Source organism: Dromiciops gliroides, chromosome X (genome assembly GCF_019393635.1).
Source record: "Dromiciops gliroides isolate mDroGli1 chromosome X, mDroGli1.pri, whole genome shotgun sequence".
NCBI classification, from domain to species: Eukaryota; Metazoa; Chordata; class Mammalia; order Microbiotheria; family Microbiotheriidae; genus Dromiciops; species Dromiciops gliroides.
The window spans coordinates 517,026-537,129 of record NC_057867.1 but is presented as its reverse complement, the minus strand read 5'-3'; the positions used below and the strand labels follow the sequence as shown (position 1 = coordinate 537,129).

The 20,104-nt window shown below is 48.3% G+C and overlaps 1 protein-coding gene across 3 annotated transcripts in view; it reads right to left on the bottom strand.

The window, feature by feature from the left end:
* Positions 1 to 619: 619 nt before the first annotated feature.
* The window catches only part of WNK3 (WNK lysine deficient protein kinase 3), a 57,388-nt gene continuing 37,903 nt past the window's right edge, over positions 620 to 20,104 (bottom strand). Inside the window, exons 14-25 of one of the 3 annotated variants that reach the window (XM_043973706.1) lie at positions 19,345 to 19,461; positions 16,585 to 16,722; positions 16,113 to 16,164; positions 15,407 to 15,493; positions 15,209 to 15,316; positions 10,847 to 11,808; positions 8,813 to 8,960; positions 8,200 to 8,303; positions 7,277 to 7,755; positions 3,964 to 4,175; positions 1,657 to 1,859; positions 620 to 1,222 (exon numbers count right to left, since the gene is read on the bottom strand). In XM_043973706.1, coding sequence (XP_043829641.1) covers positions 893 to 1,222; positions 1,657 to 1,859; positions 3,964 to 4,175; positions 7,277 to 7,755; positions 8,200 to 8,303; positions 8,813 to 8,960; positions 10,847 to 11,808; positions 15,209 to 15,316; positions 15,407 to 15,493; positions 16,113 to 16,164; positions 16,585 to 16,722; positions 19,345 to 19,461 — 2,940 coding nt within the window. In that variant the 3' untranslated portion in view covers positions 620 to 892. Of the gene's footprint in view, positions 1,223 to 1,656; positions 1,860 to 3,963; positions 4,176 to 7,276; positions 7,831 to 8,199; positions 8,304 to 8,812; positions 8,961 to 10,846; positions 11,809 to 15,208; positions 15,317 to 15,406; positions 15,494 to 16,112; positions 16,165 to 16,584; positions 16,723 to 19,344; positions 19,462 to 20,104 lie in introns of all 3 variants that reach the window. The other 2 variants (XM_043973705.1, XM_043973707.1) reach the window with 2 other exon arrangements.

The window sequence follows — 20,104 nt, the reverse complement described above, 5'->3', positions numbered from 1 at the left end:
CCTCCCGGCTCACTCAATGACAAAGAGGCCAGCTCCAGGGTTTCACGCAGAAGTCTCCTAAACTCCAAAGCTGGGTCAAGTCCATTTCCTATCAGGCAAAATACACAAATGGAGCTAGAACCTAATCCCCCCTTTTCCCAGAGTCCTACGCAACCCTACACAAAGAGGATCCACAGCCAAATCCAGAAATCCACGTAGAGAACAAGGAGATCACTGAAGCCCTTGAGCAGAATCAAGGAACTGTTCCAATTGTTGGTTATTCCCTGCCCACCCCGACCCCCACCCCCCACCCCCCACCCCTATGTAGAATGCTGCTCAGCTCCTGTGCCTGTGACGATGGGAAGAAAAGCTCATTGCCGAGAGAGCATGCCAGGGATTCACTGGCAAGATGATTCCCTGTGTCCATGCACCCAAAGACAGTCACAGTAAGCCATCCCCACCGGCCCAGGGTGATGAGCTTTGGACTAAACTCAACATGACAACACATGGGACCAGACCATCAGGAAGTCATACTATAGCTCTCATTTGGTGACAATTATCTGAAGTGGCCCCTGTGAAATGTATGGACAAGGCTCACCAAGCTGAACAGTGGGGGGGGGGGGGGGGGGGGGTGGGGGGGTGGGGAAGGAGGCCAAGAGGCCAATTGGTATCAATTCTGAAGAAGAGCTCTCAACAACTGGTTGAGAGTTTCCTGGGGATGGGGATGCGAAAGGCAAGCTTCCTGAAGCATTCTGACCAGCATTTAAAAAAATGTCAAGTATCAAAGAGGAAGTGGGGTGTGGAGTGAAAAATGATTCCCGTGCACAGCACCCTCTGTACAAAGTGCACATCTCTACAGAATGACAAGCACACCATGGCAGGAGGGGGAGGGGGGCCTTTCTGACCAGTGCTCTCACTTGGGCCCAGGGAGGCCTGGGGCCGAGTTCTGCACTGGGGCAGCTGGAAAGGCCGGCAAATTCAGCCCAGGCTGGAAGGGGCCCACGGCTTGGCTGGGGATTACTACAGGCTGTGGAGCCGTTCCTGAAATTCCCACCCACTGCACTGGGTACCCAGTGGCGCCCACGGTGTTATATTGGCAGGCGTGTGGCACTCCGTAAGAAGGCAAGGCTCCGGGGAAGGATGGGAGGGAGATTCCTTGTGGCAAGGCTGCTGGGACAGGGCCACGGATCTGAGAGAGAGAGGAGATCCAGGCTGATGTGTAAGCCACTGTAGAGGAAGGGTTCTGATGGAAAGAACAGCACAAACAAAGAGCTATCAGTTTCTTGGCACTTTTCTCACCTCCAGTGGAGCCCCGAGACCTTCCCCATTCCCCAAGGCCAACCCCCCTCCACAGCTCTCACTGCTCTCCTGCTCTTCCTGGGCCACCACAGGTAGAACAGGCTTTAGCTCCGGAACACCCAAATCTTTAGGACACTATTCACTGACTCCAGAGCAGTCACCCCTAGGGTCACAGAAACTCATTCACCGAAGTGTCAGGATGCCACGTGCCTCAGCATGGAGAGAATGTGTGTTGTCACCACTGTTGCTTAGCCCGTCTCCCCAAAGGAGCCAACGTGCCCTGAAATCTGCTCCATTCACCAAGTGTCACTGAGCATGTGAGCAGCAGCAGCATCCCCTGTAGCCGCCAAAGCCCCAGTCTGTGACTCAGCCACTCACCTCATGGCCTTTGTTCCAGTTGTCAGTCTCCAGCCTGTGCTGGTTCTGCTTGAGCTGGTTCAGGCTTGGCTTCATGAGAGCATTGCCCACAGTTTCCTTGGTCCAATCATCCACCAGCTTGTGCAAGTCATCGGTGAACATGCCTTTCTTGCTGGCCGGTGACTGCTGACAAGAAGTCGTGCTGTTCCCCATGCACAGCGGGTCTAGAACAAAGAGCAGGGGAGTTGAATGTTGAGGGTCAGGGTTGGCAGGAATAAGAGCCACTGGTTACAAGAGACATTCAGAAACTGCAGTCTCTGACTGACTCCCAAGTGCACACCTCATCAAAGTGACAGGACACCCTCACGGTTTCCTTCCTGGAAGCTATTTCTATCTATCCCCAGCCCATAGGAGAACCTAGCATACAGTAGGCACTTACTAATTGCTGCCTTCTTGATTGTTGTTTTTTTCTTAAGCCTCCCCCAATTTGACAGTGTGAAGATACAGTCTATAAATCGACAATCCACAGGACTGACTCTAACCTGAATCCCAACAGGCTCTGTCCAGTGGATGGAGAAAACAAAGTGTTTTCCAGGCGCTGACCTGACTCTACACTTGGTAGTTTGGAATTCCCCCAGAGGCAGGCTGGGTTGGTGCTGCCAACACCCTTCTTGTCCTGCTTTCTTTCACTTGGTTCCTTTCCCCCCTCCCTGTGTGAGAAACTGTCAAAGCAAAATTCCTCAGGCAAAAAACCCAGTGCATTTCTCTGCCTGGTTGACCGAAGTCCTGTTTTGAAAAGGGATCATTTCCATGCCTGTCTTTGAGATGAGTTTCTTTCAGTAAGATCAATGCAGATTTAAATTCTGTTATGGCTTAGAAAATAGACCCTACCATTGACAGAGGATGTGATCTGAGAACAAATTGCCAAAGCTCTAGGACCCCAAATTCACCCGGGGACTGGAAGCCATGGCTCCTGATATTTCTATGCTGCTTCTCAAGGTGTTCTTGGCTTCCCCAGATCACCATTTCTTTGTTCTGACAGCCCAGGGCTCCAGGAAAGGGGACAGAGAGAACTGCAGTGAAGATGGGTCACAGTCTACTTCTTAGACAAGAATAACAGAAAAATCAAGGGGCCACCCCAGAGTGCAGCTACCTGGCTAGAGGCCTGAAGTGAACCCCAGGCATGCATTTATGTGGGGGCCCTTTTCTGGCTACTCAGGACAGGCAGGCAACAGTTTTTTAAGTTCTATTAGACATCGTGAAAATCATTTTTCAAAAGGAAACAGAATGCTGTGTAACAAAAATGTCCCTGGATCCAAAGAAAAAGGCCCAAGTGGGGTGGGGGACACCAGGGCAAGGGGCTTTGGGTACACTGAAGCAGTGGTGAATTTTGCCGCTTTTCTAGCCAAAGGCAAGGCTTTCTGGGTAGTGAAGATAGGAGGGAAATCTTCAGAAATGAAGATGATTGCAAAACCCCAAGGTATCAAGAAAAATGCCCAAGTCCTTTTATCATTTACAAGTAGCACTGTGGAAAGTGGCCTAGACTTTGGGACCAGAAATCTGAGTGAGAATTGTAGCTGGCCTGGGACATCTATTGTCCCTTTGCATCCCTGGCCTCCAGGACTCTCGGCTCTCAAACAGGCCCATTCCCTTTGACTTTTCACAGGGCTGTGGGGAGGCTCAAATTCAGTTCGATAAATGCTTATCAGCCACCACTCACCTCATGTCAAATGCCCATCCCCTATGAGTCTGAGCTCATGGAGGCAAGAGCAAAGGACACGTAAGAGATGCTCACTCAGTGTCCTTTGATGGGGCTTCCATTCAGGGCCATGTCCCAGAGCTTGGCCCCCCAGCATAAAGCAAGGCTGAGATTAGGAAAGAGCTGGAAGGTGCCAAACCCAATGCTAGCCCTGACTCCAAGAGCTGCCAGCTGATTCAAGCCCCTCAAAGAATGCTGGCAATAGCTCCAAAAAGGTTAAGCACTGATTGGAGGAGGGCACATGAGGCCCAACTGGGAAGAGGGAAGCAGTGTGAAGCCACCCAGGAGCCACCTGAAATCTGTTCTGGTGAACAGAGAAACTCAGTCAAGTCAGCTGGAAACAAACGCTTACGGTTTAGTCTACATTTGGACACTTGTGTAGGAAACTGTGGTAATGTCCTCCCCACTACATACACAGACCACATCCCCCAAGGAAAAAACTCAGAGAAACTCTTGGCTTTAGCCTCTCTTTCAAAAACTTACCAAGGCCACGCCTATTCACAAGAGAAGTGGGGACTCATTCCTTATAAATCTTTCACATGGCCCAGGGGAATGATGCCAACAGTTACCTGTAGCAACGATCCCATTGTCCACATGTGTCAAGGACTGGGGACGGCTTCGGAGTTTACTTTTGAAGGACCTTGGCCGTCGAGGGGACGCAGGCTGCAGAGGCAGCTCAGAGGATTCGGATTTGCTGTCTTTAATGGACCGGAGGCGATGGTAGAGCTCTTGCAGTTCCCGGTTTTGCTGGGCTTGAAGGTTCACGACTTCCTGAATGTGTCTGAAAAGTCCAAAGAGAAAAATCCAAAGTCAGTGAGGGCACATGACCAGTGGACAATTTGGGGCCCTTTTTCAAAACCACCTCCAAACCCGATCCAAAGCCAGCTGCCCCTGAGGTTCAAAGCACACATCCATCTGCTGAGAGCAAAAGAACTCAATCTGAGTCGTCTCTTCTTTGCCTCCATCTCTTTTTCATGAGAGAATAGAAGATAGGAGGCAGTGGCTAGATGCCCGCTGGGGTCAAGTCCTGTGTCTGACTGCTGTTGGCCGTGTGTCCCTGGAAAAGCCACTTCATCTCTCTGAAAGCTCTAGGCAGCTCTCTGAGCTCACACACTGGATTGGTGAATGGAGATGCCTCATCCAGGAGGTTCCCATCCCAGTAAAATCCCAGGCCCAGTAACAAGGCCCTGTCGGTGTTGCCCGTATGCTCCTGGGGTTTTCAAGATTGCTTTGATCAAATGTCTTTTCTGTGACTACTGAGAGAATCATGGGATTTGGGGGGGATTGGGGGGAATCATTTGGTCTATTATCAATCTGGCTTTCACTGCCTTCCTGTCATAAAGCCCTTTCAAACTGTGGGATAGACAACAGTGTTCAATTAGGTGGCAGGCTGGGTCGGTGCGAAGAATTAAAGAAGAGCTCAAACACTAGGGCTAAATCTTAAACTTGAGAAACACAAGATGTGACAGTAGTTTGTCTGAAAAGCATCTGGGGGTCTTAGTGGACAGCAGTGTGACGCTACTGCCATCTGGGATGGCATCAAGGCAGGCATGGAGGCCTCCTTTCCTGGGTCTTGGTGTTGAAGAAGGCCATTGCTAAATCAGAGAGCAACCAGGAGGGTGAAGAGGCTGCATCTGAGGAAATCATGGAGAAGAGAAGACTTGGGGGGAGGGGGCCCACAGGAGCAACGGTGAGGTTTTGGAAAGGCACGTCACATGGGGGAACAACAGACGGAACTTTTCCTGCTTTGCTCTAGAGGATAGAGCCAGGAGCCAAGTGGGGGGGGGGAGGGGAAGGAGGGAGCAGGCTTGAGGCCAATTTCGGCTTGAGGTTAGAACAAGGCTGCCAATGGCAGAATTAGCTACCTGGGAAGGGGGTAGACTCTGCTCTCCTGGAAGTCTTCAACCAGAGCATGGATGACAAATATGGGTTTGTCAAGTATGTTCTAGTGGAGATCATTTTTATGTCTGGCCACCGTGGTTCTGTTGAATTCCCTTGAATCCAAGAACTACATAAATGTGTGGATATGGTAATCCGCAAGGGAGATAAAAACTGTTCAAAGCCATACCTGGCATCATTATTTAGAATGGCAAAGGACTAGGAGAAGCTCGCTGGCCAACAAGTGCCGAAGAGCTGAACAGAAGAGGGTATCCACTGCTCTTTCAGGAGAAACACACACACACACAAAGTCCAGCCTCTGAGCCACACGTGTGTGTGTGTGTATGTGTGTGTGGGATGAGAGTTAGGGGGCTGACAGAGAGATGGATGGAGATAGAGGCCACCATCTCCCCTTAGACCCAAGACTTCAAACCTAAAGGGCTAAGCAAGCCCTGGGGAGAAGAGGCTAGCCATCCCCACCCCCACCGATGGCCAGGGTCACCCAATCAGCCCGACAACAGCAGCAGCCCCAGGCTACTGAGGGACCAAGGTAGGTACCGCAGAAACGAATATGGTCTTACTCATGGGAATGGGTTAGCACCTGCCTCACCTCTGCACCTGAAGGACCACAGGGAGCTTTTCAGTTGATCTCATCCTGCCACCTCTTCTACATCTCCCCCCCCCCCCCCCCCCCCCCCCCCCCCCCCCCGTGAGAAGGTGAGCTCACATATCCCTGGGCGACCACTCAACAAATCACAGTATATGAATGAATATAACGGCAGCCTAGCAGGTTGTAAGTGCTGCTTTAGGGGCTGGCTTCAGAGAGACCTGATGAAGAAGGAAACAAGCGGGGGGGGGGGGGGGGGGGGAATGACGGACGATTTCTACAATGACAGCAGGATTTGAAAGACAAACAACTCTGCCCAACACAATGACCAACCCTGACTTCAGGGGACTTGTGGTGATCCATGGGATCAATCCACCTCCAGACTCTGATGACAGACTGACATGTTTGAGAAGAAATGGGGTGAATGGGTAGGAGGAAGAGAAGACCCTCAAGAGCAGCGCCAGACTGTCTCACTTTGTTCTTTGGATCCCCATGTTCAGCACATGGTGTGTGCTTAAGAAATGCTTCATCACTTACTAGCTGTGTGACCCTGGGCAAGTCACTTAACCCCAATTGCCTCACCCAAAAACCAAAAAAAAAAAGGAAAGAAAGATAGAAATGCTTCATTATTTCATTCTAGAGGTAGAATAGAGGAAATAATAAAGCCAAATATGCTGTTTAATACTCCTCTGAATTGACATGAACATTTTTTCTAATTTTTTAGAGAGTCTAAAGGGAAAAGACTGTAGAAAAACATCCTTTCCTTCCCCATATGTACATGCACGCACAAACACTGAAACATCAGCTCTACCCCTTTATTAAAACAAAACTGCAGAAAGTTTTGAAATTCTAGTTCCAAGGACTTTTGTCAACATCACCTTGATAGCCAAATATTACTTGAAACTCATCTAAAAAAGATCTGGGCATCGGAGTGGTCCACAGGCCCTATGTGAAGCAGCAGTGTGATGTGATCACCATGCCTATAGCTCCATGGCCCTGTGCAGCCCCTTCTCTCATAGGATGACCCCCCCTGGGAGATTCTTAGTCAGAGAGGGGTTGGAATAGATTCCAGGGCTGAGGGCCCTTCTAATTGATGGAAAAGATTTTAGTTACAACTCCCAAAGAAAACAGGGAATTCTAGACAGTTCCCAGCAAATGCAAACAAGGCATTCGAAGACTTTGCATCAAAATTCATGAAGCTTCTAGAGCAGAAAATCAGCTTTCACCATTCCAAGCTCCCTCTCATGTATGGTCTGTAGTTTTCCTGTCAGGGCTTTCTTAGGGTTCATGCCAATTCTCCCCACTTCTGGCTTCTCGACCCTGGATTGCAGGCCTACCCCAACCCAAATTCCAAGCTCAGAAAGCCAGGTGTCTGAGATGGCAAAACCATTACTTACTTTTCCCGTAATTTCTGCAGTTCCACTTTCAAGTCCTCATCTTCAATTTCAGATTCATTATCACTGCTCATCGGGGAGGATGGAGAATAGAAGAGTGCACTCTGGGTCTGAACATAGGGTGGTTCTTCTTGGACTGCTAAGCAACAGGTTTTCCCTTCCCTGGGACTTCCCTCCAACTCTTCTGAGGGGCCCAGAAGAGCGGGAGATTCACTCTCAGAACTCAGCTGTGTCCAAACAGCCACCCCGGGCCTGTCCTTAAGCCATGGCTCAGGCCCAGATTGTGCACTACTTCCTGTAGCAGAGGATTCTTTCTCTGGAGTCATGGAGGCTGGCTCAGTCTCACATGTCGTGCTCAGAGACAAAAGGTTTTCCCCTTCTTTCAAGGCTTGGTCATCTTTGTGAGGTTCAGGGTGAGAGCTGAGGGCTGCCGAAGAAATCCAAGTGTCCTTTCCAGCATCTTCGCTGGGACTGGTCAGGACCTGTTTGGTTGTACGTACAGAGTCTTTGTCACAAAAAGCCACTTTATTCACCTGCTGATGAGGTACAGTGACAACCTGAGGCACAGAGAGAGTCAAGTAGGAGGATGTCCTCAGGGAAAATCTGCAAACGGCTAGCTGGCCTGAGGGGAGCCAAAGGCTGATACAGAACCCCAACTGCCAAGCTCCCCATATCTCTCACCCGGGGACTGAGAGGGCCAATAACATTCATTCGATCCTAGCAGAAACACCTACTGAAGGGCCCCAACACAGAGAAAGTGAATACCTAATACTGTAACAGGAGTGTACCAGAGAAAAGCCAATTAGGAAAGACTCTGCTTCTTAGCACGCTGTACATCATGGGGAAAAGGAAACGACAAGTCCAGATCCTACGCCGTTCTCCCCACCCCCCCAATTCTGAACAAAGGATGAAACTGAGACACCAACCTGGAACCTGCCTCGCTGAAATGAGCCAGGCGCTGTCCAACTGCTGAGAAATGCAGACTCTCCTGCCTGAGGCAGTGTGGCTGAAGCACCTTCGGATCTTGGCTCTGGCCCAACGATAAACAAACAAGAACAGTGTTTGTCAAGATTTCAGGCATACGTCAGACCCCCAAAAAGTAGAAGAAAGAAGTTTCACTCGGCCTCCAGAGGTTACAAAGTGTCAATCAATGCAAGAATGAGGAACAGCCTGCCGGTTCCCAAGCTCAGAATTAGGTGCCACAAGATGCTTTCCCAATCTGAGCTTCTATGTGAAACAAAAATGGCAATAAACTGGTCACAAAAAGCAAAGGAAAGTGGCAGTGGCATCACGGGACATGTGAAAACATGGGCTTGGTGGAAAAATATGCTAACACTTGTTCATAAAAACCAAAATTCCCCAAAGGAAATTAAAGTGATGTTACCTAGTCCATGGCCCTGACTGTAAGCACACACTACCTTGATGGGCTTTGGATCTCTGGTCAAAGCTATGCCTAGCTTTGTAATTTACGAGTCCTGGATTTCTTGCTAACAGGAATTTGGAGACTAGGACAAGTAAAGCTTAGGCCAAGATATCCACCTCCTGTGTGCTGACAGAAGGTGCCGCCACTGCCACCGCCGCCGCCACTGCCGCCGCCGCCACCACTGCCGCCACTGCCACCACCACTCAACACGGAAGCAGGGTAGGCTTCAGGTTCTCCTGGAAGGGAAACATCAGGGGATGTATCCTAAAGGAGAGAAAAGTGAGGAAAAAGACATGATGACGACTTCAGAACTGATTTTAGATTCCTCTAGCCCGGGGCTTCTTCAACTTTTTTTTTTCCTTCAACTTTTCTCACTCACGACCCCTTTTTGCCCAAGAAATTTTTACCCAACCCCAGGTATACAGGTATATAAAACATGTATACATAACTTTTTACTGTTGCCAAACTTTGCATGACCCCCACATTGGGATCACAATCCCGTTTAAGAAGCTAGAATCTAGGGGGCGCAGTGGATAAAGCACCGGCCCTGGACTCAGGAGGACCTGAGTTCAAATCCCGCCTCAGACACTTGACACTTACTAGCTGTGTGACCCTGGGCAAGTCACTTAACTCCCACTTGCGGGGGGGGGGGGGGGAGCTAGAGTCCAGAGAACTGGGAGGGGCTGACCAGATTTCATTTGCTGGGACCTCCAAATCGTCTCAGCCCACCCCACTCTACTTTCCCTCTCAACTCAGACTGAAGCTCCTCTTCTAAGTAGGCCCTTTTAGCCTCATTGAGGCAAGCAGCTAGGGGTGCCACATAGGAAGGAGAGATGGACCTGAAGTCCAGAAGCTCAGAATTCCAACTGGCCTCAGACACTGATCAGCTGAGTGACCCTGGCCAGGTCACTTTGCCCCTGCTTGCCTGGGTTTGCTCATCATACTGGGATGCCTGTGAAGATCAATGAAAGCTCCTATCTGCAAAGGGCTTAGCATAAGGCCTGGCACCTAGTAGGTCCATCTATGCTTGCTTGCTTGCTTGCTTGCTTGCTTCCACTCCCAAGGACTTGGGGCTCCTCAAGGGGCCAGATAATCTGGGAAAGACTAGAGAGAGCCATCTTCTGAGAGATTACTGGAAACTCAGATCCTATTTGGATTCTGAAAAAGAGCCAATGGAAGGAAAGGTCCAAAGGCCAGCTCTGAAAGCTTCAGGAACTGGTTCAATTAGAGCCTCAATCCAAGCCAGCAGGCAGCGCCCCCAGGCAGAGGACAAGTATCAGGTAAAAGCCGAAACTAGAAGCAGAACAGGGCTTCAAAGCTCACCGGGGAAAGAATGAACACAATTCACTCTCTCTTATAGACACATGACCCTACAGAGAGCTGGCTCCTGCTGGACCGTTTGAAGCTGACAGGGGGCTTCCTAAATGCAATCTCCCTTCTAGTTCATTTGGATTCTGTCCCCACCGGCTACTTGAGAATCTCTTCCCAAACAGTTAGCTACTGGCCTGGAAATCTTCCACAGACACCACTGGGCCTAAAAAACCAACCATCTTCCTCAGGGGTCTCTAGACCCTGCCTTCTGAAAAAGGCCGTCATACCCTTTGAAGGTGTACATTTACATGTCTCAGTCCTAAGAAGGAGCTCGGTGAGATGCCACAAGGATAGGAGTCAGAGGGGGCACAGCCAAAGCATTTCTGGCCGCGGGGAAGTCAGAGAAGAGGTTTGAGGTTTTCCTGCCTATCAATGCTAGGCACACTTAGGGACCACCTTGAGTACTGTGGTCTACAAATCAGTCCTGGAGGTTGTTTCTGGCCTCTGTGAGACCTTGGGAAGCTCTACTCTCAGGGACGGACTAGATGGCTTCTGAGGCCCCTTTCAACTTCAAACAGTACGCTAGTATGTTGGTTCCCCTTAGAAAAAAGTGCCCATCTCCCTCTTCTCCTAGCCCAGGGCCTCCTCACCCACTTCACAACAGGGTTTTTGGCTTCCTACACCCAGCCCCAGGTTGGTGGCAGGGTGAGCCAGCCTGAAGAGGGAGCTACATCAGTTGGGGGAGTCCCTACACTGGTCAAGCCTCAGCACCTCACTCCTTTGGCCCGAGTTCACCCTCTGAGGGAAGATGACACTAGGATAGAATGAGAGATACTTACATGCGAACCCAACTCACTGGATGCAGAAGTGGTCACACTGGCTGGCTCCCTTCTGAGAACAGTTCTGTCAGCAGGCTGAGCCACAGCACAGAAAGACAGAAGCTCAGAGTTGGCCTGCTGTGCACTGGCCTGTTGTGCAAGGCTGCCCCGGCTTCCATGGTACCCTGCACCCAGAACTTCAGGCCCAGGGACACAGAGAGCCTCCTCGGCAGAGGAAGAAGAGGAAAACGGAGACTCTAGGTTGGTGGTGTCCTTCTGACTCTCAGGGTAGAGACTAGACGTGCCGTGCTCTTGATAGAGCAAGTTCCTTAATTTTTCATCCAATGTTTTAATGCGGTTGTCTACAAATTCTAATTTGGGAGGTCTTTCACCGTCTCCCTCAGGCACTAATGAGGAATGAAGAGGGGCTGGATCAAGGCCTGGGCTCTGAGCATGTGTGACCAATTGAGGGGCAGAAGCAGCCTCAACGCTCCTAGCAACTGCCCCCTCTTGAGAGGCCAAGGGGCCACATCCAGGTGGCCACTGCACTGAGGAGGCCTGAGGGCTTGGCTCAGACTCACACACCTGCAGTGGAACTAAGCTCTCAGTGACTGCAGTTGACTCTCCGGGGTGGGAAACACCTAACCCCAGGTGGTCCTCGGCTCGGTACCCTGGGTGTACAGGTAGACGAGTGCTGGGGACTTGTTTGATGGACTCCCCAAACTGATTCTGAACAGGATGGACTGCAGCAGCAGGGCCACGTGAACTCCCAGCAGAATGGAGAATTGGTATCTTGTTCTCTTCTACCCGATGAAGAGGGGCTAGCTGTTCAGTTTCAGGACCAGCACATTGAGAAGTCTTACCATCTGCCAAATCCTTGGGTTCTGGTGTGGATGCCAAAAGCTCACCCTGCAGTGGGCGGGTTGCCACAATGAGAAGTGTATCCTGCGAGGAGAGGTCTTTGTTGCTAGTATTCCCCAAATCTGCAACAAGAAGAATAAAAGGTTAAGTAAGTAGTTCAGTAAAGAGTTCAAAGTTGGGCCACACCTCGTACAGACCCTCTCCATCACTGGGGGCCCAATCTGGGGAGGTTTTCAAAGTAAAAAAAAAAACCCATTAGAACTCAAAGGTGGGGCAGCTAGGTGTCGCAGTGGATAGAGCACTGGCCCTGGAGTCAGGAATACCCGAGTTCAAATCCAGCCTCAGATACTTAACACTTACTAGCTGTGTGACCCTGGGCAAGTCACTTAACCCCAATTGCCTCACTAAAAGAAAAAGAACAAAAAAATCCCTAAAAAAAAAAAAAAGAACTCAAAGGTAACAATTTAGACCCTATGCAGACACCTCTCTCATCTTCCTTGGCACAAGGTTCTACATCATACAGATCCCATGAATGAAGGATATTCCCACAGCACCAAGTAAAGCTGCCTTCCAATCCCAAACAATTGTCTTCACTGCTAATTTTATGAGAAGGGCCGAGAATGTGGGTGCTTAGCACCAGCGACTTTAATATAAGTGGGTTTATTCTTTTAAATTACCAGGAAGTTGGGGGGCAATCATTTCTTAACATACTTATATATGGGGTGAAGGAGAGAAGGAACACTTTTCCAAGCCTGAGACCCAAAAGAAGAAATTTGGGGAGCTTCCAACACCGTCATGGAAGTAAGTCCCAACAAGTAGAAAAAAAGGCAAGCCAAGGCTTAGGACTCTGATCCTTAAGGTGCCAAGAAGCCCTGGGAAAACAGCTGCAGGGGGCAAACAGGACATGCAAAAGAGAGACGATAACAGGAAGGATGAAAAGGAATTAGTCCAGACCATGGATTTCAAAGGTTTAAATAAAAAATAGGGGGGGAAATTAAAGACATCCAGAAATAGAACCCAACTGAGAAGATCACTGCTTCAAGTCGATTACACTGGGACAAGGAACTGTCATTCAAAGAAATGGTAGGGAAAATCAAAAAGCAAAACAGCCATCAAAAAAATTAGCTCCCTAACCCTAAAACAATGATCCTAAATCTGGATTAATAGTCTATAAACTTGTTGGCACTCCTATCAGTAAACAAGAAAAGGGAACTATCCATTTTAGTTATGGAGAGAACAAAACCTTTAACAAATGAATGGAAGAAATAATTCCTAATATTAACTACTTAGCCTTTGAGGTAATTTGTTTCTTTTGAACTTAAAACACCAAAAAAAGAGCATTTCCATACACACAGCAGAACACAAAAGAATCAGGCTTCTATATGACACAATGAATGTCCATTTCATACCAAACTTAAAAAAAAGTAAATAACAAATCCTACACATTAATTTCAAAACTGTACTGCTTGTCTGTGCTCCCTTTTGAGCGTCCTCCTTTTCTCTTCTGTTCATTTTATAAAATGTCCTCTGTGGCCCTCTTTCTTTTTTACCCCCTGAGGTACACTATAGTGTGAACCCTCCCTCTATATCCCACCTTCTCCCAATGAAAAAACCACAAGGGGAAAAAACCCCTTGTAACAAATAAGCAGAACTAGAAAACTGAACCCCCACATAAATGTAGCAAGTGTCTTTCTGTACCGAGCTCATTGCTTCTCTGGCAAGAGGTTGGTGTTCAAATTCATTATCTGTCCTCTGGAGACACTGCACTGGTCAGTTCTGCTATCCTCAGGCCCAGTACTCTGGGCCTAGCTGCCTCATTGTGTTGGTCAGAGTTTATGAGTCTTTTAGAGTGGTTGGGCTTCAGCATGTGGCTAGCCTTGTAGAAAAGGTTCTCCTGGTTCTGCTTACTTCACTCTCCCTAGTTTCTATGCTTCTTCCCAGGAGTCTCTGAAATCAGCTCTCTTCTCTTTTCTTATAGCACAATCCCATCCCGTGACATCCTCATGCTGCCGTTTGTTTCCAGGTCTTGGCTTTTTCCTTGGCCTTTTTGTTGCTGCTTCAGGGTCAGAAGCTCGGTTTCATCTTCCTTAAACCTGGTGTTCCCTGCCCCCAGTCTGTGAATGTGTCCCCACTTGCTGAGATTGGTCTATTTCTGCACCTCACTGTTCATCTCCTTGGTCCGGCCCTCCTTGATCTGTTGTGTGTGTGTGTGTGTGTGTGTGTGGTTTTTTTTTTGGCTTGGGGAAGTGAGATTAAGTGACTTGTCCAGGGTCACACAGCTAGTAAGTGTCAAGTGTCTAAGGCCAGATTTGAACTCATCCTCCTGAATCCAGGACCAGTGCACTATCCACTGCGACACCTAGCTGCCCCTGATCTGTTTCAGAGAAGAGTGAGCTTTCTCTGGTGTCCAGTTCCCCCATCTCTTCTTACATATTTGTATACTATTCTCTTCACGCATTCCAACCAGGAGAGACAGCAGGTCCCTTCACCCTGTTCTTCTTCCTCCCTCAACATGAATGTCTTTGTCCTCTTCCCCTCCCTAATTCCTCCTCAGGTCCTCTGTTTTTCTCATTCCACTCCCTCCATACCCTTTGAAGATACCCAAGATCTGAGGGGATCTTCGCTTCTCCCCCAGTAGAGCATCAGCCAACTTCATCATACATTCTTTCCAATTACTCAGAGAAATGTGCCTTTCTCAGTTTCTCTGGATTCTTGCATTTGCATTTCAGAAGAGAGACTCACTCACTTTCTCCTTGTTTCCACAGTGTCTAGAATCATATCTTGTATACAGGAGGTGTTTAATAAAAGTTTGCTGGATTAGACAGTACCCAGCCCATGTTAGTTCAGAGAAGCTCATTTGGCCACCAGAGGATGAATCATTTCCAGCCACAGCAAAGGAAGATGGTGGATGGATGGTTGCGTTGGTGTTCATAGTTGTGAAATGTTGCAGCCCTTTGATCACACTGGTGAATTCAGCTACCCTCCCCTCTGCCTGCCAAGGCTCAGACCAACTGACTGCCATTCTTCTGTATTCTCAGTCTTATGGAAGAGGAAACTGAGGCTGCTCCAAGAATGGAAGTGACAGGCAACTTTATGGTCAAGAGTTTTATGTTTCCAAGAGATTATTCTGAGATTGTCTAAGTCAAAATTATTCTAGAAAAAGCTGATGAGACACTAATGAAGAGAAGGCTCCACGGTCACAAAAGCGGTCCATGGGTTTAACAGAGGCTTCCACCCAGTCTGGGGATCGAACCCATAGCTTGTAAAGCTTTTTTACTTTGAAATCTTCTTAGAGTCATTGTAAAAGAAGAAAAGTGTGGTATGAATCCAAGCAAATTTTGCACAAAAGCTAAACCTAAAGGATCCTGAGCCCCAACCCTGACTGCTCCCAGTGCTTGGTTTTTGTTTCTCTGCCCCTTCTCAACACCAGGGCCTAGCACCAAGTCCTAACAAGAGGATGCTGGGGCCAGGAGAACCTGAAAGAGTCTGGTGGAGAAAGCCAGCTAGAGAACGAAAGCTTACCAGCAAGGAGCTGTGACTCAGGAAGGCTCAGGGGCTCGCGATTGCGTGTGGTCTGATTGATACAGAACCTCCAGCGACCAACTGGGGAGGACTGAGGAGCAGAGTCAGCTGCAGAAAGAATGACACAGACACATTACATTCATGGGCAAGCCTTTGAACCTTGGGGGCTAAGGCAATCGTCTCAAAAACAACACTGACTTTTCGGAGCAGTCGGGCGAGTTCGATTGACTAGCAAGGAGTCCAACGTGCAAAACATAAAGCCGCCTCTTGTCAGCTTGAAATGTGCTAGAAGAACAAAAGTCACCACTGGCAACGAGCAGAGGTAGGTCAGGCCCTTCTGGGTTTTTCAGCTCACTCACAGCAATTAACAATCTCCAGGCTCTGCTCGCCCACAAAATGGAGGTGGTACTCCACCACCCAAAAGCAGAGCCTCAGATCATTCTTCCCACTGGTCCCACACCTGGCACAAAATGTGCAGCAAAATGCAAGACACCAAGGAAGAGAGCCAAGGGACCCAGGTTGGAGATCCCCCAAACTGAAGGATTCTCCAGCTTCTGCACGGTCTTTCGATTGGCAAGAACTGGGCCAAATACCACCATTGTTGGAAGGAGCCTAAGCAAGGAAAGGCGATATGAGTCTCAGGTGAGCACAATCCAGTCATCAGACAAATGCCATCTGCATTCACAACCCCTCTTCTGGTCCCAAAGTGCACATGCGATCAGAGCTCTTGGAAAGAAAAGCAGTGGGGGACACATGGTCTAATTTTTTTGTAGTAGGCCTGAGAAGGGTGCTTTGGAAATGTCAGGGAAGTTTTGATAACAGTTGGGTTCCCTTCTTTACAAACAGCTTTTCTGGGAATTGGGGCAAAATCCCGCCAAATGGTGAACAGACTCCAGGTACTCACAGCAGCCTTGAGTGGGAGCAGGATTCATCTGTGCTTGTTCAGCTGGTCCTGTCTGAATGACAAATGAAAAAGAGTAAGACCTTTTCTATACAGCACACCCCCATAACATCCACATATGTACACTCACAGAAGACAACTCACACTCAATACACACTCATACTCACACACACACTCACACACACACAATGTGTACCCACATACTCATACACATGAATCCACCATGCACTTACTCAACACACCCACTTACACTCACATATACACACCCACAACACCCACTCACATACTTATACTCCCCCCATACAATATGCATACCCACACACCACCACATAGCCACACTCACAGATACACAAAATACCCCCCCACCCATCCTCACACACACAACTCACATACATACGTGCTCACACACTCATATACACAACTCACATACGCACTCACACATTCATATACACACAATTTCTGAAATAGCTCTCACTTGATAGCTGCTGGATTCGGATGAACCGGACTCCCCGCCAGGGAGGGTGCGAAGGATCTCCTGGGCATGGCACACAACCACCTGCAATTCTTCCACAAACTTCCCTTTCTCGCACTCCAGCACAAAGTTATCTTCAACCTGCCAAGAAATATGTTCTCATTCCAGAATGGGATTCTCTCCTTATGTCAGGCTCCACAAAGAACAAAGCACTGAGCTTGGCCAAGAACAATTGAGGTGGCTGCTAGACAAGAGGATCGTGCACACTCTCGTTTAGGTCCTGTCATGATAATTGGGTCTATAAGAGAACAAGACCTCCCACCCCCTATACCTCCTGAAACAAAAAGAACCTCATCCTACAGCACATCAAAGAATAAGCATCCCCAAAAGATGATCGAGACTGCTCTGGAAACATCTCTCAGTCGCTAAGGGCTTACCAAAGACCCATTATACCTGCCCTATACTCGGGATAAAAAGCCAGAGGAAGGAAACAGGTCTTGCCTTTCAAGGGCAGACATCACAGCAGGGGCTTTTAAGAGGCTCAGAAGAAAGGCCATCCAAGACACATCCAAAGTGATGGGAGAAAGGTTTCCTGTAGGAAGGGGCCCCTACACTGAAGCCTGAAGGGAGCCTAGGGTTCCAAAAGGCAGAAGGGAAGGGGGAAAGAAATCCTAAGCAAGGGTACGAAGGTAGGTGATGAAGGGCATGGAAGGATGATGGAAGGAAGCAACTTTTGCTGCTAATGTAGTAATCAATCTGGAAAGAGATTGGAGCCAGATTGAGAAGAGAGTATCTCTCAGGAAGGTACGAAGAAGACATGGAAAGCGCACACAATCCCACCAGGGGCAAAAAACTGGGTTAGATGAACCAGGAGCCCTCACTGTTCTGGTTAGCAGGAAACATGAGGAAAAATCAAAGAAAATCAAATCTTCCCTCTTCCTTCAAACAAAAGAAACACCAGATAACCTTACCTCCTTTTTTTCTTTAAGTGAGGCACGTGGGGTTAAGGGACTTGCCCAGGGTCACACAGCTAGTAAGTGTTAAGTGTCTGAGGCCGGATTTGAACTCAGGTCCTCCTGACTCCAGGGCTGGTGCTCTATCCACTGTGCCACCTAACTGCCCCTTACCTCCTTTTCTGAGTCAGTCACATAATAAGTAATTTAATGGGCCAATGAAGGTTTTGTAAAACTACACGGGGGGAGGGGGGAGGAGGGAGGATGCAGTGCACCTGCAGATTCCAATTAAGATCAACAGATACCTACTGGGCTCTACCTTGATGCATTATGGGTTCTAGGTACTCCAGAGGAATGAGATTTGTAAGTTCAAGTATCAGCCACTGCATAAATATAACTTACACACAAACTGACTCGAGACATTGTTCTCTGATGTCTGATTGGAATCATGTGCCACATGAAAGATGGAATAACCAATGTTGGAGGGGTTGTATGAAGACAAGTGCACTGGCACACTGTTGGTGGAGCATAGTAGACAGAGCGCTGGAGCTGGCATCAGGAAGAACTGAGTTTAAATCCCATGGCAGACATTTCCTCACTGGGTGACCCTGAGCAAGTATTTCACCTCTGCCTGTCTCAGTTTCCTCAACTGTAATACAGGGATCATAAGAGCACCTACATCCCAGGGTTGTTGTGAGGCTCAAGTGAGATAATCATTGTAAAAGTGCCCAGCACTGTGCCTGGCACAAGCACCTGTTTCTTTCCCTTTTCATAGTAGCTAAGAACTGGAAACAAAGTAGATAGCCATCAATTTGGGAATGGCTATTCCTGTGGTGCCAGAAACTAGTACAGCAGATGCCAAGAATCGTGAGAAGATTCACACGAACTGATGCACTAGCAAGTAAGCAGAGCTGGGCAAACCACTGACATCAATGAAAAGAACGGCCACAAAATGACCCCAAACAAAGGGAATGTTGCAAAACCTCAAAGACCAAGCTTGGCCCCCAAGAAAAGAGAAGAAAAGACAGCACCCCTGCCCCATCCCCACTTCCCGAAGAGGTGAAAGGTCCATGGGCATGGAACAGGTGTAATGATTGGAATGACGCCACCTACTGGAGACTTGCTGTGGGAAAGCTCCACCATGAGGAAAATGCCTCAGAGGCATTGTGGCTTTTCCTTGGCGTCAGGAAATGACGTTTGCTCATGGGTGCTGTCTATCAAGGCTACCAGCCAATCAACTTGAGGAGCCTCCTATGGTCTGGGAGGAGACAGGAAGGAGGAAAGGGAGCCTGCGCAGAGAGCACTGGGCCTTTTGGGCTTCCTGACTTGATGGTGGTGGCGGCAGAGGACTTCACAGGAAATTTGAGGAAAGATAGGAATGCCAGGCTGTTAGAATTCTGTTCTCAATCTTTTTCTTTCTATTTTCCAATAAACCCTCAAAAACCTAAACTCGTTTTATCAGTGATTTTTAGTCAGTTTTCCCCAAACTGGGGGAACAGATTAGAATCCACATTTAGAATCTTAAATTACACACAGGCCAGATATTTTCCAGGCTTTTTTGCTGTATTTTTCCTTCTCTCTTCTTATTGGCCTGATTTTTCTTTAGAAACCATTGTTATAAGGCTTGACAAGGGGGTGTGGACGGTGAGATAGTGGGAAGAAGTCTGGTGATATAAAAACCCAAAAGATATTGATAAAAACCCCAAGTTTTTAAAAAAGCCACAGTTCATTTAACAGTGTTCCAAGCACAGAGGTCCACACTTCTTTTTGAACCTCCAATCCCCAAGCATTACCCTAAAGAAAAGCCTACCATGTAGTTGGCAATGTCCTCAGGAGCATCTCCATCTACGTCAAACTTGAAAGTGACCATCTTGTTATTGTGAGTCTCCAGCTGACATTCCACCATATTATCACCAAACATTGAAACCTAAGTAAAAAGAGATCAGCATGAGACTCTGATGACTCAAAGCTCACTTCAAGGTCCTGAAGCCCACATTCAAGACTGCAAGATCACTTTAAAGCACCAGTCCAACTCGATTAACTACAGAGGCCAAGTTCATAGCCAAGACTTCATTGGCAAGCCCCAGGCTTCTGAGAGAATTCTTCCAAGATACAATGGGGAGGGTGCTATTAACATGGAGGGTATGGGCACCCTGGCTTCTGGGCTGGACTCAGCTAATCTGAGTCTATTTTTGACCCAATCCTCCTAAATATTTCTGATATCCCAATCTGTCATACAGAATCTATGGGGAATCAAGAGAAATCTCTAAGAGTTGACATTTGACAAAGATTGGAATCCAGCCTTGCAGGAGGGAGATGTTACAAGTTGGGTTTTCTAGATGAGACCCCTAAGCCTCAGTGAGAGGAAGCAAAGGGCCCAGTCATTGAGGAACAGTTGATAACTGTCTGAAGTGGGCAGCAATGGTTTAAGAACTCTGATCAAGGCAGTGACCAGCCTGAGGGAGGAGGAAGTGTGTTCCCACTCTCTGGTAGGGAGGTGCTGGCTGGGGGGCAGGGGGGGGGTGTGGCGCTCAGCATGTGGTCCTGTTTTACGGGATTATACTTATGGG